The 17,812-nt window shown below is 33.7% G+C and overlaps 1 protein-coding gene across 1 annotated transcript; it reads right to left on the bottom strand.

Moving 5' to 3' along the window:
• Positions 1 to 232: 232 nt before the first annotated feature.
• Positions 233 to 5,313, bottom strand: LOC112274381 (uncharacterized). Its single transcript, XM_024503831.3, has 4 exons — positions 4,708 to 5,313; positions 1,624 to 3,695; positions 1,121 to 1,209; positions 233 to 929 (listed from the first exon to the last, which is right to left on the bottom strand). Exons 1-4 carry the CDS (start codon positions 4,961 to 4,963, stop codon positions 812 to 814), a joined length of 2,535 nt encoding a protein of 844 aa, XP_024359599.1. The 5' UTR covers positions 4,964 to 5,313; the 3' UTR covers positions 233 to 811.
• Between the last annotated feature and the right edge of the window lie 12,499 nt (positions 5,314 to 17,812).

Genomic DNA, 17,812 nt, shown 5'->3' with positions numbered 1-17,812 from the left:
AGCAGGTACACGTCTGCACGAAGCCATTAACGGTTGCAGGGTGTGTACCTGCACATATGGCTTCCGTGTCGTTGCAGGATCTGGGGCCCTTCTGGAGGTGCGTCGATTTAGGTAAATATTGAGGACAGTCAGGTACTTGCAAGTGGGAAGAAATGGGTCCACTTCAATCTTAGAGGATGACAAAGCGTAACACATCAACGCTGAGAGTTGTTGACATGAGACAACAGACAGATTCATGAAAGATTCAGCATCCGTATATTGTCGATCAAAATGACATGGCGCCGTAATTAACATACTACACCTCTCCTGGTCTGTGCCAAGACAGCATGGACACTGGTGCAATTACAGTGAGGTGGAAAAGTGTCTGTGGTCTACTACGCTAGAATCTCAGATATACAAAACGCTTGCCCCAAACACTTATTTAAGTGCTACTCATGAAGCTTCATTACTCGAGGTATAAGAACCCCAATGCCTACTAGTACATCCTAACAAAATACAAAAGTAGGACTCGTAGATGTGATGGTAGATTGCCCGATAATACTCGAAATGAGTTGTACTTGGTGAGTGAGAAGCACTCTCAAAATCCAAGAGCTCTTCATCCGACATATGAGTGTCCAGGGGCTCATCACCACAAATTGGACGCTCCAAATTGGACACTTGATGGCACATTCTTGAACAGTGGTAGACTAATCCAAAAACGGGTTGTGTTTCAACACCATGCTGTACTAATGGACAGAGTATGAACGACATCAAGGTATGCATGGTCATGGCTGCTTAACATTGACACAGCACGTCCATCAGTTTGCAGCACTCATTGACGCAAGTGAGGGCCGTGTCGGATAAAGTAAAGAATCGGAGACAAGACCAAGCAAATAAGAGCAATTGTGATGGCTAAAGCTTCACGGTTCTCCATGTTTTGGATTCTCACCCTGCATAGAGGATCAACCCAAGAACAGAACTCAACATGTAAGCTTTACATGGAAATAAGTCACAACAGTTCTACAATTGGATACTATAAGCTACGATCTATCTGGACAGGAATTCTAGGAACTCACAGGACGTAGCTCTCCTTAACTCAAGCATGTATCAACCCTCTGTGGCTCAGTGTAAGATCAATTACCTCATCAATTCCATATCATTCTGGAGAGCATCAAACTTTGAACTTAGTCTAGCGTTTAAGGCTTCGTTCTCTGCCTCTCGCCTCAGTTCCTGCAGTTCATTTACCACCATGAGCATAACAATCCACAAACCTAATATCCCGTAAAGCTTAGATTCACCTGTCGTGTGAAATCAATCAAGCTAAGAAAGGCCAAAAACGTACTAATGCTTGTCAGACAACTGGGGACTTCAGCAGTTGTGGATACTATGATATTTATCCGATGGTAAGAACAGAGACTTAATATAATAGTGAAATAGTGTACCTACGTGCAGCAGATACAAGATAGCAACACTAAAGACTGAACCCTTAATAGTACTACAAACGTGAATCACGAGAACATGAATTGCCATGATACTGTAAATTGACATGCCAGCATCCATCCGCAAGTGCACCAAACAACTGACTAGAACCCTTAATAGAAATTAGAAAAACTTGAGAAGAAACGCCAATCTTTAAAAACTTACGATTTCCTGTAAATGAGCCACAAGCGTGGCAGCAATAGCGGTCTCATTTCTTAACTGGGCCGCAACACCAGCAAGGTCATTGTCAATGTCGGCAAACATTTCTTTGTATTTCTCATATAGTTCACCGATATAACTGTCGAGCAGCGAATGATTGAGCTCCAACTGCTTCACCTTCTGCATCAGTATTTTCAACACAGATTCTCCAGACGGTCGGCCTGATAAATGTAGCCACGCCTCCGGAGGACCCCCATTGACTCCCTTAGCTGCTTCTTTTTTCACTCTTTCCTCAGGACCAACGCTAATCCCACGTTCATCCTTCACCGGCTTTTCAAGAGGATCCATCAAAGTATCTAAGGAATCCAGGTCATTATCAGAATCATTTGCTTTCAAAGATGCTGTTTCACCTTTGTCGGAGATACTTTCACCAGCTCTACCACCATTCCCCATACCCGATGTCCCATTAGGTATAATACGTCGAACGCCTTTACCAAGATCAACGTCGTCTCCAACAATCCAATCCTCCAAGAGATGCTCAATAGCATCAACTCCATGAATTTGTAAGAGAGTCAATGTGCAATAAAACTCTGAGCCATAATGCGATAGCAAGCGCAGCTTCAAGGTGCGTACCCACTTCGGCTCTGGAAGCGTGAAGTTTTGTATGTGACGGACGTTTTCAGCTTCAAAATTCCCAAGAGATATCCAATCATCTGTTGGATAAACCTCAGGACTACCAAGTAGCTCGAAATTCTTCACATTAGAGGAATGATATTCGAGATTACCTATTATGATAGTGTCAACAAGTGTTTCTTCTGCCAGTTCGACAACAATATGCTTGTCCTCAGCACTGCATGGATTGCGTAAGTACTTATCTTTGTCTGGGACCAAAAGATTTGAAGCTCCTTTCGCATCCTTGTTAGAGGCAACTACTTTTGCACCATGTGAAACATCAGCATAATTGAATCTCCCTTCCTGATTTTGATGTTGGAGATGATGAAGACTACCACTCCCATTCACCGTACGCCGTTTCTCAATGACTGCTTTCTTGTACTCATCCAAGCTCTTCACCTGCACTACCCGAGATGGCCGACTCACCTCCTGCTGAATCTCAACAAGCTCATCGAACTTCACTATTTCCTCGCTCACATCTTCATTTGCAAGAGTTTGAGTAACAATGTCAAACGAAATCTCAGGAACCTCAGATGGTTCTTCCAGTGAGGGTGCATCACTGATCTGGAGTTCGTCAACTGAGGATGCTTTGCTGAGAAGGCTTCCAGAAAACGAGATCCTGGAAGCATCAGCATTTGATTCTTCAACCAAGGATGGGCTACAAGGGCAAACCCGAGCTGCTGATTGAGTCAGATAGTCGAGTGTAGACACTTGGCACAGTGGCTCACAAACAACTGAACCTGTCCCAAGATTCCTTCGACAGACCAAATACTGTTGGTTTATTTGAATGGCGGAACTTAATTCAGCTTCTGAGTCGCTCGATGATGGCAAGCTTTCTTGAGTAGGACAAATCTGATCCAGAGATGGTAATTCAGAAACCCATGAAACCGTGCCATCCGGTGAGCCCTGCGATGAGAAGGCATCACCATCGCTACTATGTCTCAGACAATCAGCGCCCGTTTCACCTACCAAGCAAAGCTTCAGAGGCTCCCCAACGCTTGAACTCCAAGGTAGAGAAATAATTACATCTCCCAAAGAGGAAGATTCTTCATCGGAGCTGGAGGGTGAAGGAGATTCCACAGGGAGAAAATGATCGGCCTCCTCTGCTACAGAACTTGCCGATGCGAAAAATGACATGTACTTCCTCGATGCAGAAAAACTCTCATGGGAATTTCTACTCCCATCACCAGCATAGATGCTTTTTAGGCAGCCACCATTTCCGATCACCGCACTTCCATTGAAGATCAAGCAGGTATCTGCATCGAGGTGCGCTGTGTCGTTCAGATGGCACCTCTGTCCACTCGACTGAGAGGCAAACCATTTCCTAGAATGCAATTCTTTTGTTTTCGATAATGAAAATGGCGACACCCAGTTCTTTGACACAAGGGGCGTGAAATGAGATAATCCTGCATCCAAGTCCAAGTCAGGAAAAGTGAACAAAAAAATTCACCGACCTTACAACATAGAATCAAAATAGGGTTGACAACATCAATGCCTACATAGACCACAATGATGCAACGTGGTTATATACTATTTTCTCAGAGATGCTGAGCCATTATTTCTGTGGTCTCCAACAAAATCGCCGGGCATTTTTACTCTTCTCTGTCTTACACCTGTGCAATTATCAGACGCTCGCACAAATCTCTAGTCCAGGGTTCAGGGTGTAAAACTTCTAGAAAATTATTCAACCAATATCCCACACAGCGCGAATCGGCGTGCTGTATCGTTGAGACAGTAATTTGATTGTAATGGTAATCCCTGCAGGATAAAACAGAGCTACCCAGACATCAAGCAGAAATTTTTCCATCTGAAGATAACAAGCACATCTCTGTGGAGAAACTAAAAATATATATAAGGCATTCTAAGATGGGTAACTACCTTATCGATATGTCCTACATCTAGATAATAGACGCACAAAAACGAATATAAATTGTGCAGCCTTCCACAAAATCACGAGGGGTGGTCTACAACACGGCAGGCAAAGATAACGGATGACTTCAAACGATGGAAGTATTGACACTCCATTCGGCTTCTCTCCATTTAATACAAAAGAAAAATAAAAATAAATAAAGAGAACAAAAAATCGGCAACGCTTACAGTTACAGTAAATCCAACCAACGATCAAATTGTGAAGCAACCAGGAGGCAAACCGAGTCGGCATAGAGTACCACTTCATACAAGCAGCGCCACTGACACATCAGACAGCTAAACACATACTTGGAGTCAAACATTGCAAACCACGAGGTACCACCTAATCGAAACTGTTGTACCACTGATCTCGAATTCCGGGTGAGATAACCGCGAGTACAAACTAAAATGCTGCCAACTCGCCCTTACCCCTGCAAGAACCCAATCGTACTCTCAAGTCCCCAAGACATTTAACCAGCTACAAAACGGAAACACAAGTCCAGCAATTACCTTCAAGATCTGGAAGCTTTACTATTGATGGTAGGGACGGGAAGAGAGAAAGGAAGAGAAACAGCGTGGCTGAGATTGAGACCACAGCGCACCACGAAATTCTGTAGCAGCCCTTTCTCTCCTTCCCCAGTTCTTGCAGCTGCTGCTGCTGCTGCAGATCCTTCTGAAACAAAGCAACTCCCTCACATCTCTCAATCCTCTCCACCTCCTTCCCCGCCGCCCTGTGATGCTTACTCTTCCCCCCCTTTTTCTGCATTGCTTACACTCCCATGTGCATCAGACCCTCAGCACCCCCCCACGCGACTCCGATCCCTCCCACCGCAAAACCTCCTGCCGGGATTCAAACACACCGCAAAACGAGCCACGAAATCTCACGGCGACCTTCGGCCGTCACTACCAGATCCGCCTCGCAGCGCGGCTACAGCACCAAGAACGCCGCGGAAGCACCCGAGCCACGCCCATTTGAACCGAACTCACTGCAACAAGTTGGAAATCCGCTATAATCCTACGTCGCAGATCGATCCGACCAGCCCCACCCCAGGCGCGCAATCGGCCGAGCAACTCTCTCTCTCAACGAAATGAAATTCTCGGCGCCTCAATAATTTGTCATGTTTCTTGAGCCATACGCTGGTCGTCTGTTTCCTCCAGAAAATCCACGAACAACGTAGATTCTAGGCCCTTGTTCAAAAAGCCGCCACCACAGCCTGTGCTTTGAACCCCGTAAATCTACGAATTGTGAAGAATCGCTTGAGCTGCACCCGTAGACCTTACGCGCGGGGTCACGTTGGAAAGCCTCGGATGCTTCTAAACTGGCCCGCTGTGGGTGGCTTCGTAAACCCACCCTGGTAAACAGCCTTATGTGTTGTGCTTTGGGTAGTTAATCGGAGAGAGCCGGGTTGGTCTCCCCGGCCCGGGCCCGGGCCCGGCCCCTTGCGCCTCCGTCCAATCATCTCATGCTGTTGACCGGTGACGTGGGTCTCACTGACGTGGCGAACTCGTTTGATTTCCGCCTACGGAGCTTTTTCAAGGAAACTACCAACCAATTCAAACTAACTAATCTGAAGTCCGCCGCGTTCACCATGTGGGATTTCATTCATTAACGAGAATTCGACCCCTTTTATCCTTATTTAATATTTTCTCATTACATCCAATTCTGTTATCTGCTCTTCAATAGAGAATTGTCAAGCTCATTACAAGAGCGTGTTCTCTCAACTGTATTAAAATTGTACAAGTTAAGAAACATGCCACGTATGATGTGTGTTTGAGGTACAACCACAACTCCAATAAAAACCGCAGACATAACAACAAGTATAAGAAAAAATAAAATGGAGCCGGTAAAATCCTGTGCACGTAGATCGATGAGCTGGCGGGGGACAACGGCGCTTATTACGTGGGCCACCCACTCTTCCCGCTCCACGTCAGACGCAGATCTGGAAGCCACAGCCATTCTGCGTTTCTTTGAGTTTGACACGTGTGATAAGTGCCACCTGGGGTGTCCGAGTTGGCAGGGGAGTTCTTCAGCGGAAGCAGCAGAGCAAGTGAGGATGCGGTCGGCTGTGCGCAGCTTGAGTGTTGGCCACCCAAATCTTCCTCTCCACGTCCACCTATTGCTTCACATGCTGGAGTGTGCTTAGACTCTAATTAGGAATTAGTGTTGCTGACGTGTAACATAATTTTATTCCTCCACCCAAGCCAAGATATTTCATTGTCTACCAACCAAAAGGCTTAAAGGGATGGCATCTGAGGAGGAGATATAGTAAAATTGTTTTGTCATATGTTAAAATATTATTGATTATGCTTTTATTTTGCACGGGATTTTGAGAGAAGAATACTTATATATTTTTTTATTTTTGACGATGGTTTGGAAAGGCCAAGATGGGATGGAGGTTGATAAATGGCGAAATACAGTGGTCTTCATGTTCAACTCTTATGAACCTACAATTCACTACGCATTTACCAACAGTCAATATTAACATGAGCAAATCTTCTTGAAACTACAATATTAACAGATTATTGCAGTGTGGATTCGGGTATTTGACACTGCATATTATCCATTATATTCAAAAATAAGTTCATATGTGTTGTAAGCTAAATTTGCAGTTTGTGTATTGTTTACAACGATGATACATTGACGCACATGAAGCATGCATTTTCTTACACCCTTATCTATCTATATATATATATATATATATATATGTGTATGAAAGGAATAGAATAATGCCACAGAACATTGCACTTATGTTAAAAATTCTGCACTATAAAATTATGACACAACTTTTCCTAGGAATACAAACGTTGTAATTTAGAGAGTCTTGATGTTAGAGAAAAATAAACTTGGTTGAAAAATGAGCCCCAGAAGCTTTCAAAAATATTATTTTGAACGTGCCCAAAAATAGGAGAAAACCAGACAAAAATACTATCTAATCTAAAGAATATATATATATATATATATATACAGATATTTGCAAAATCTCGTGAATCTTTGGACTCGGTGGGTTGCACCAATTCTCATTTCAGGTCTGTATTCCCAGTCTGTCTTTTTTCTGGCATGCCAACTTCAGATCCCAATTCCTTTGAGACAGGGTTCCTTATGTTCTTCTCCTTTACTCAGACCATGAGAAATCATGTCGAGTGTTTGCTGGACCATCAATTTTGAGTATCTTGGGGTTTAAAATTTTCCTGAAATGTTTTCAAAACCTGTGTGGAGATATGTCAAGAAACATATCTCCACATTTTTTATTATTAAATTAATGTGAATGTAATGTTTTATCTTGTCTTATTTTCAAGATCATAAATGTCAATATTCTTGTTACACACTATAACTACATACATACATACATACATACATACATGAGTGTATATTCAGAGAATAAAACAAAAATCTTGAATGGGGCCATGATGCCCATTATTCGAAAGCCCAATACCACATAATTTAGCACTGCGAGTCATATTACTGTAATAAATGTTGGCAATAGTATCCAACAGAATTTTTTCAACAGTAAACTGGAATAACTGTAGAACGAAGTATTGAAGTAACTGATGATACTTGTGGTGAAACCCACGTGCCACTTGTCGGCCCCAAAAGATAGAATACAACAACCAACCTGGTGACGGGAACGGATGCTGGGGAACGAATGGTGGGGAACGGGTGGTTGGGAACGAATCCACACCATGAGCACAGTGTCCTAGATGTACACGTCAGCTTCTACTGGGTGGGAACCACTGCACTGACACCGGGGGAGCACCAATTAGATGTGACCTCACTCTGGCGTGGTATTTAAGGTCCCGCTGTCGTGACCTTTTATGCCAACTCAGCACTGCCACGTGTCAAAATATTGAACTGTCCAGCTCATCACCCACAGCTCGAGTCAGAGTCGTGTTCACACTATGGAACTAATGCGACCCGTTGAGTCTCCACGTATCACAGCATTAGGACCTGAACTTTAGTGTGAGCTTTTTTCATACTTTTAATTTATTAGGGAGATGTCGTTTTTTGTAATTTTTCTTCATGAAATCTAATCCTTAATGAAATGCAATAAATATTTGGACATGGACAGTGTGTTATATTTGTTGGTTAGATTAGTAACAAACAAATTTAGAGTTATTATGAGATTTTCATGTGTTGGTTTTATGTGTGTCTCTTTAGTCAATCTTTGTCAAGACCTTTGTTTGCTCGAGGTTCTATAGTTATTTATTTATTATATGATAAAATATTATTTAATATATATATATATATATATATATATATGAGTTTTAAATATTTAATACAAATTTACAACAAACCGTTGTTTCATTTTTTGATGCTAAACAACATTTTTTTAAAATTATGACTTTATATGTTGGAGAAAGTTTTTGGTTAACTTTTTTCTTAAATATACTTTTGTAATATAATTACTCAAAATTTGTTGCCAGTAGAATCAATTATTACACAAAATTACACAAAACTTATAATAATTGATTCTACTAGCAACAAATTGTAGACAAGTCCAAGTAGTTCAAGTGGAAGTTGTGCTTCTTGTTATGATTTAATTGTACAATTATATAATCAACATTTTTAATTTTAATTTTTTCTCTTCTTCTTCTTCAAAATACATTCTTAATTTCATTACATCAAGTATATAAAGTTATAATACAAAACAAAGTCTTTAAATCTTTAGCCTAAATATTCATTTTTATTTTATTATTATTATTATTTTTAGCTTCTTATGTCAATGTTCTATCTCACAATTCTTTTTCGATCGTTTTTTATTTATTTAAATATATTTTTTAAATATATTATATTAATCAATTTATTTTTATGCTATTTAAATAAATTCATATATATTCTAAAGTAAATAGCTAAAACAAAAGAAATCAAAATCATTAAGGCTTTAAATTTGAACAATGCATTTTCAAACTAGAATCAAAACCAAAATTTACATCGTATATGTATGTATTCATTTAAATAATTAAAAAATAATACATCAAAAAACTTCAAAACAGTTTATAATAAGGTTCTTTTGAATGTTTTTCCAAATGTATTAAACGAATATAATATCATTTTTACATGTTAACTTATTGGCTTTATTTATTTATTTGATGTATATATATATATATATATATATATATATATATATATATTTGAAATAATTTCTTGTACAGTTATCAACCATATTTATTTACATTTTCTCAATGCAAAAATTTCAATAAAATTTCTAATCAATACATAAAGCTTATAAGTAAATTTGGATTTTTTTGATAGAAATGTGTAATGATTTGTTAAAGTTATCTACCAATCAAAGATAAAGAATATTTATGAAATCATTAACAAAATAATATAGACTTTTTCATGAAGTTTTAAATTTATATTATTTTTAGCACTGTTGCATTTTATAGTTGAAATTATTATTATTTTGTTATGTATCTGTATACTTATTTAGTTGGATAAAATGAATTAAAAATTATTACAAACCTAATTAACTTACTTAAGTACTGATGTTAACTATAAGCTAACAAACAAGAATGTTGCTTACATCTCAATCAATTGCATCAGTTTATACTAAATTACTTCATAGAAACAATAATAGAAATGTCAAATCTCTATTTTGTATGCCAAAAATTCCGTGATTATAAATAGATAAACCAATCAATGTTTATTCATGATATTTTTATATATAGATTATTAGGTATATACTTATAGAAATATAATTTGATTAATGAAAAATTAAAGCATATAGTTTTTTACTTTCCTAATTTGTTTATAAGGTTTTATACTTTTTATATCTTAAACTCTAAGTTCTGTAGTTTTTGTTTTTTTGTTAAATTCTTCATGGCCTTTATCAACAACAATGTTTTGTTACAAAAAAACAAGTTATCATACTGTAGATATAGAGAAACATTTTTTTTGTATTAAAAAAAAATATATTAACAAAATCTTGTGTGTTACACACCTACATGTGCATGTTTGATTAATTTTTCTCTATAAAAATAAAAATTGGGTATGTGTATAATATTGTAAAGATTGATATCAAGTTATTTTTATAATTAGTTGTTGTGCTATTTTTATGATTTAAATTATTTTCTTCTACATTATAATTATTTATTACCATGGATTATAAAATTTATTACTTTTAATATTTTTGTATAATTTACATACAGAGAATTCGTAAGTAAAAGAAATATTTATTAAACACTTTCGTTATCATTAAGACTTGTAGTATATCCAACCAATATTCCATTCTAGAATAAGTCCAAACAATATTTTTCAACAATTGTTTTTATTTTTGTAGTCACAATCATCTTGAGAGCATTGTAATCTTTAACTTACTCAAATCCAAGTGTGATTCATTGATTTTTTTCAAAGATATATAACATATTTTAGTAGTAGTTTTTTTATTTTATTGTATTTTATTTTATTTTATTTCCCATACATTAAAAGTAGATAAACTAGCAATATATATAAATGTATATTACAAATATCACGTCTTTTTCTTTTTATGTATAAAAGAAATATAAAAATACTATATTCTTTTTATTTCTTAGTTCAAATAGTGCATTAAACTACACTTGATGATAACATCAGTAAACTATCTTGGTTATGTAATCATTTAAAAACTTTACAGAACCTATGTCTATTTAACAATCTCTAAACACTCACAGGAATTCATTTGCCATGTTTTGTACAAAATCAAAGAAATATAATTTATCACATTTAAAACTACCGGCAAAATATTTTTACAAACATAACAAAAGAACATTATTACATGTTACAAAAAGATAGTACAATGAACATCCAAATCAACTTATGGCAACATCATGCAGTTTATTCCTAAGAGTTGTATACACACACACAAACTAGCACTTGCATTACGTTATTCACACTCTACAGTAAGCACAACTCCTAAACAAGGAACTCACAAAAAGTAAAAGAAAGAGATATTATTTCATTTCATTTTATATTTTTACAAATATAGAATAGCTCCGCCGCTGATATCAATATTAAAATACAAAAAATACATGATACCATTATTTTACACCTGAATTCTCAGGCAAATAACTAAGCATTCAGGTTTGCTTCACACATTGAGTTTGTTGGAAAAGCCCTATAAAAACTCCTTCTAATTATTCTACTTTATAAAAGAATGGGCGTGACTTACGAGGAGAGGTGCAGCAAGGAATCAATCATCCAGGAGAAGGTCTCTGCCGACACCGGCCTTGAGCGACCGAAGGCTCCAGGAAGAACAGCAGCAGTGAAGTTGACCGAGCAAAGTTCAGTGAGTCAACGACGACCTTGCACAATAAACGATAACTGGGTGTGTGAGTGTGTATGTGTATGTGTGTGCGTGTGTGTTTTACGACATGGTCGCAATCTTGCCACAATTCTGCCCACTGGGCTGGAGGGCAATCAATCCAGCCTTTTTATTTATGAATCCCCCCTGGACCTCATGGAGCAAGCAAGCAAGTAGACTTTCACTCTGTCGGCATCAGAGCTGAGCTGGACACTCGTGTGTGAATGTATTTTTTTTTTAATACAAAATTCTACTAGTTCGACAGTATTTTCTTTTACCAGGCAGGCGCCTTTGGTGGACCCAGAGCATTCAGAAAGCCCTCACTCGTTGGGTTGCTGATCCTGGTTTCCACTCTCCCCATCTTTTGTTGTTTAATCTTCATTTACTTATTTATTTGATTTTGTTTGGTTTCGGCGATGAATTCGCATGCCATTTTGTTCCGTTCTGTTACTTCTTCACTCGGTTGCAGAGCCCTCGGTTGAAAACTAAGAATAATATGCCACTATTCTGCCATTTTCCATTTTCTTAAAACATAAGTGAATCAACTTTTTCTAGGAGTTGTTAAGTATGGGTGTCTGTTAGCAGAATTGCAGGAAAATCCAGCTCTTCACGCAGAGGGACATGGGCGGACGACTTAAAAGCGATACACAATTGTTGTGCAATGAACCCATATTCCCAAGCGTTGAATCGCTTTACCTGTACTGCAGCTAAATATCCAAGAGAAACCAGAGCATGTGCGAAAATATGGAGTACCACAGGCACCTTGCGCTCTTTCTTTTATTGTTTTGTTTCCTGGTCTCAGAAAGCCAAGAAAAAAATGACAGAAATGACAGAGGATCTGACTGCTTCCATCCCTTTAAAAGGAAAAAAACGTGTCAGTTTTGGTCCATATATAACAGCAATGGAGCTTGAGGTTGTGAGTACCTGGTTTTGGGTTCTAGTGTAGTTTCATTGTGAAACTGTATCAAGGAAGCTGATATCCAACAGCTGAACACTCCTGCTGTTTGTACAAAATCATAGTGGTTATCAGACTTGTCTGATTCTATTAACTGAGCAGGAGTTTGATCCACCCACTGACACTAGTTCAGTTGTGTCGTCAGTCTTGCCATGCTGAAAGTGCTCCTTTCACATATCAGATGATGCATGAAGCATATTCCGTTTTGCAGTAACCTGAAGAATGTTATTAAGATTGTGTTGTAAAAATTACATGTCCTTCGAAATTTTCAGCATCGTACTATGTAACTTCTAGATATAATTTACTAGGAAGAGAGTCTACCTCTACATATTTCAAAAGAAAAAAGAAAAAAACAGAAATTGTATTCAAGTAATAACAGTAATGAAAGTGGCCCAATGCATTTTGCTGCATCCAATATCCCTTTTTTATTTCTCCAATTTTTTCTAATCATGGCTGTTTGGAAAATGTTTAGGGTTTGTACATAAAACAAATCCTAATGAACCTTTATTTTTATTTTTTACTTTACATACATGTAACTTTTGATACATCCTTATGTTGTCTGATTGTGTATAATTTTATATTTTACAATTTTTTGGGCTTTTTAAATTGAATATGTGGCATTTATATTATTGATTTAGTGAAAAATATCACTTTTGCTTGTCAATAAAAAATAAAATCCAACTAAAAAAAATGTAATTCAAGAGATTATCTAGATTCTTTATGTTTTCTAAATTTTTCAAACAAACAATCCATCCTCCATCATTAAAATATGCTTGTAATTGCATAGATTTAAAAATTTATTCTAAGAATTTCAAAAACATCCAAACCATTTAGAATTCTTTTAGTCTTTACAGATGTACCTAAGATTGGATATTGAATTTTGTGGGTTTGAATATGGAAGATTACTATTTAAATATTATAAAATACTTACAATCATTCAAAAATAATATTTTAAATTTTTTTTTAGATAGACAAAATTCACAACTTAAAGATGAAATAATAAGAATTACAATGGCAAATCAACGAAGATAATTTATTTATTTACAGTTATTTTAAAAAATATGAAACAAAAAGCAACAAATCAAGTAGGTTTGATGTTTGTTTTTTTTTATACGTATAATATTTGATATCATTGCACATTTTTATTTTCCAAAAATACTATATATATATATATATATATATATATATATAGAATATTTTCTAATATAACTTTTGATAATTATCTCACCCCTCTTTTAATGCATAGACATCCCTTCTCTAATGCCACACACCCTTGTATACACATCCTTGCAAAAACTAACTAGTTTAGATTTTAAATGATATATGTATATGTATATATATATATATATATATAGAATTTACAGATAATAAAAAAATAAAGTAAATTTCTTTGTTTTTTTTAAATAATTAAATTGACAAAGATCTGGAAAGACAAAAGAATTAATTGTTGACATAATATGGAAGCAAATACACATATGGATAAAGATATATCAAAATTTGGTACTAAAATAATAAAAATCATAATGAGAATGATTATTTAAAATAAAACAAATTATTATTTTTAGGAATATGAATGAAAGGGTGTGGCACAAGGGAGTATCCAGACAATAAAATAGAGGTTGCTTCCAAGCAATTGTTTCTTTTATAAGATGGTTTAATATATATATATATATATATATATATATATATAATTAACGATATTTTAAATAGACTTTTTAATGTTCAAATTTATCTTTTTTAATAGTTTTTACTTATTAAATAAATTTGTAAAAAACAAGAATATATTTAAAGACATTGAACTCGAAAATTGTACGTCTTATTTTAAAATCTTATGTGATTGAAATAAAATAAATAAAATAAATATAAATTTAGTATAGATTGTTATATTTGTATATATTATCATTTTTTTTGAAAAAAAGTTTGACCTATGATTTTTTTTAAATATACCACGTGATTGTAGAAGTTTTATGAATCTTAAAAGCTAGTATAAAAGTGCTCATAAATTTGGACACTTGTTCCATATGCTTTGTGATATTTGAAAAGCTTTTATGTTATGTTATTTTACTTTAATATACATTGAAATAAAGATTGAAAAGAGATACAATCTTGTAAATATCACATGTATTTTAATCTTGGTTTATGACTCTCTATTTTTTATACTCACAAAAAGAAAATTTAGAAATATTCATATTTATTTATTTATATAATAATATAAACTTATGTATAATTATATTTTTATAAAAAATATTCTTAAAGTTCTTATACAATTTTTAATCTATTAAAAATATAATAAGTTTTAAAATTTAAAATATAATAATAATTTGGTAAAAATAGAATTCTAAAAAATAAATTATATTATATAAATAAAATTATATAATTTTTTAAAAATTATAATTATATTAATTAATTATTAAAATATAATAAAATATAGATATAGTTGTATGAAAAAAAATCATTACAAAATATATTTATAATAATATAATTATAAAAATTAACATAAAATACATATTGATTTTAGGTACTACTAATACTACCACATTTTTTGTTGCTACTACCATAACATGACATCCAATTAACATATATATATATATATATATATATATATATATATGCATATAATTTTTGGTCTTTTATTAGCTTTTATAGATTTATTTAGTATTATAGTTCTTATGAAAATTAATTAATTAATTAATTATTATATTTTAAATTTATTTTTCTGCTCCATCAAATAACTTAAAAGATATTTAATATATAACTTAATTATTTTAAAATTTTTGAACAAATGTGGCATATAATTATTAGAAGGTTATTCTAAGTAAAGTAAAAATTCTACGAGCAATAATTTTATTTTTATTTTTGATAATTTTTGATAGGTTACTATTTAAAAAAATTATATCAATTATTTTTATTTTTATTTCTAATTTCATTATATTTATTTAAAGGAAAATAAAATAAGATTTTTTATGTGTAACATAACATAAAAACTCTTCTTTAAATAAAAAATGCATTTAAAATGGAATTTTCAAATAAAGTTATAAAAATATGTTTTTAAAAAATAAAAGACAAAATTATTATTTTAATCAATTCATTAAATATTAATGGATAATATAATTTAAAATTTAATTTTAGTTATATTAATTAGATATATACATTGCAAAAACAGAATTAAAGAGACAAAAAATAAAATTTCACTTATTTTATATGAAATATTACAAAGAATGTCATAATAATTTCAGATTAAATTTTAACTTAAAATATAATTTTGGCCAAAGTCAAAAAAAAAAAAAGGAACCATTAAAAATATTATGAATATTTTTTTAAGAACACAAATCACAACAATACTTTTAAGAAGCAACTTTCATGAATAAATATAGTTACTTTAGTAAATACCTATGTAATTAGATAGAAATAGGCAAAAGTAGATAAAAATATGTTAATTTCATAATACCTTCAAGAGTAGCTTCATAGAAGCTTCACACATGTTGCTTTGACTTTACATGTGTTTGTAGCTAATTAATAGGTTAGAAACTAGATCAACAAGTTAATCACGTATTGCTAGCTTGCAAAACAAACTAACTTTGTGGCGCACATATAGAAAACTTGCCTTATAAGTTAAGATATGTGTCTTACAAACTCAACACATTTTAGAGGTCCTATAAGACATCACCACATAACTCCTAATTAAAAATATATATGGAGGCTTTCTCTTGCCTCCATATATATTTTTTTCAAAGAAAGTGGATTATTCTTCTTTGTAGAAATATTTATTTGATATTAGAGGTTGTGGATTATCCTCCTTTAATTTAATTATTTGATTTTTTTTGAGTTGTCTATGGAAGGAAAGATTATAGATGCTACTCTTAGTAGAAGTGAATATAGATTTGTAACTATTACAAATCTTCATGAGCTTATTAACATTCTAAGAGTGGAAATCTGACGTATTTCCAATATGAATTATAGAATTACTATGCCTACACCTATAAAAGAAGTTTAGAGTTTGTAACAAGAAATTGTGCAATTGAAAGATGCAAGTAGATCGTCTTCACAACCAAATTGAAGGAATTTTGCTTCTACAAGTATGACAAGGAGAAAGATTAGTATGCCTGAGAAGTTTCATGGAATAAGATCAAAATTTTGAGGATTTTTTAACAAGTTAAGCTCTATCTAAGGTTGTATCTCTTCCAATACTCCGATGGATTTACTCAAGTCGGATTCATAGGTGCACTTTTATCAAAAAGTGCTCTCTCTTAGTTTGCATCTTTAATGGAAAAGAATTTATGACTCTTTTATAATTTGAATTAATTTCTAGAAATATTTATGATTACATTCAAAGAAAGTGATAAAAAAAAAAGGATAACAAAAATCAAGCTCTTATATTTATGGCAAAGATCATGATCAACCACCATACATACTATTCAATTCTAAAACCTTACTTGCGACATGGATTAGAATGACAAATTTCTTATCAATCAATTTTGATATAGGTTGAAGGATAATATCAAAGATTTGTTACTGATAATATCACAAGTAAAATCTTTAAAATAATTTATCACTTAAGCCATTACATGTGATAATAGTTTATTTGAAAGATGTCAAGAATTAAGATTTGGCTAAAGAAGATCAAATCAAATAATTATGGTAATTCTTGAGTTTTCAAAAACTTATTCATCAACATCAGAACCAATATAAATTGATATGATATGTTTTAAACCACTCATAGAGTAAGAAAATATTTGACAACATGAAGAGGGCTTATGCTCATATTAAGGAGAAGCTAAACCCACTACTCAACATTACCTAAAGAAACAACACAATCATAAAATAAGAAGTATGATTGTCAAAGAAGACAAGGTGTCAAAAAACAAATTTCTCCAATTACAATAGGAACCGTGCGACTGAAATCTTACATAATTCTTAGTAAAGGTCTTATTATTTTTTTAGATCCCTCATCTTTTTTTTATAATAGAAATTTGTTTAAGACCAAAAAATAACAAAGTCTTAGCTTTGTTAGATTTAAAAGCCTAATCCTATTTTATAAACAAAGATTTTGTCAAAAAACAAGAAATATTATTAGTCAAAAAAATTAAATTTGTACATATTAGGGACCATGTACAAGACAAGGATCTAAGATTAAGAAATGGAATTAATTCCACATTAAAACAATAATTGGATACAAGACAAGAAAGTCTTATCTAGAGCACAAGAAGTGAGTTGTTGAGACTGAGGATCCCCTTAACCTCGACTTCTATATATACTAGGTCCTAGGAAGCTTCTTGAGAAATTTCTATGAGGCTTAAAAACAAAGCAAGCCTAAGATTCTTCTTCAACAACTTCCTAATTCATCTAAAGTCTCTTAAAATCTTTTAGAACTTTCTTAGAATCT

The sequence above is a fragment of the Physcomitrium patens genome, chromosome 21 (genome assembly GCF_059467195.1).
Source record: "Physcomitrium patens ecotype Gransden chromosome 21, ASM5946719v1, whole genome shotgun sequence".
NCBI lineage: Eukaryota > Viridiplantae > Streptophyta > Bryopsida > Funariales > Funariaceae > Physcomitrium > Physcomitrium patens.
The sequence above is the reverse complement of the archived record's forward strand: the minus strand, read 5'-3'. Positions and strand labels throughout refer to the sequence as shown.

Coding starts and splice junctions, on each gene's coding strand:
- LOC112274381 (XM_024503831.3), bottom strand. CDS start 4,963: ATGCAGAAAAAGGGGGGGAAGAGTAAGCATCACAGGGCGGCGGGGAAG. Junction 3,696..4,707: donor AAAGCTTCCAGATCTTGAAG/GTAATTGCTGGA, acceptor ACTTGGATGCAG/GATTATCTCATTTCACGCCC. Junction 930..1,120: donor AATGATATGGAATTGATGAG/GTAATTGATCTT, acceptor TCCTCTATGCAG/GGTGAGAATCCAAAACATGG.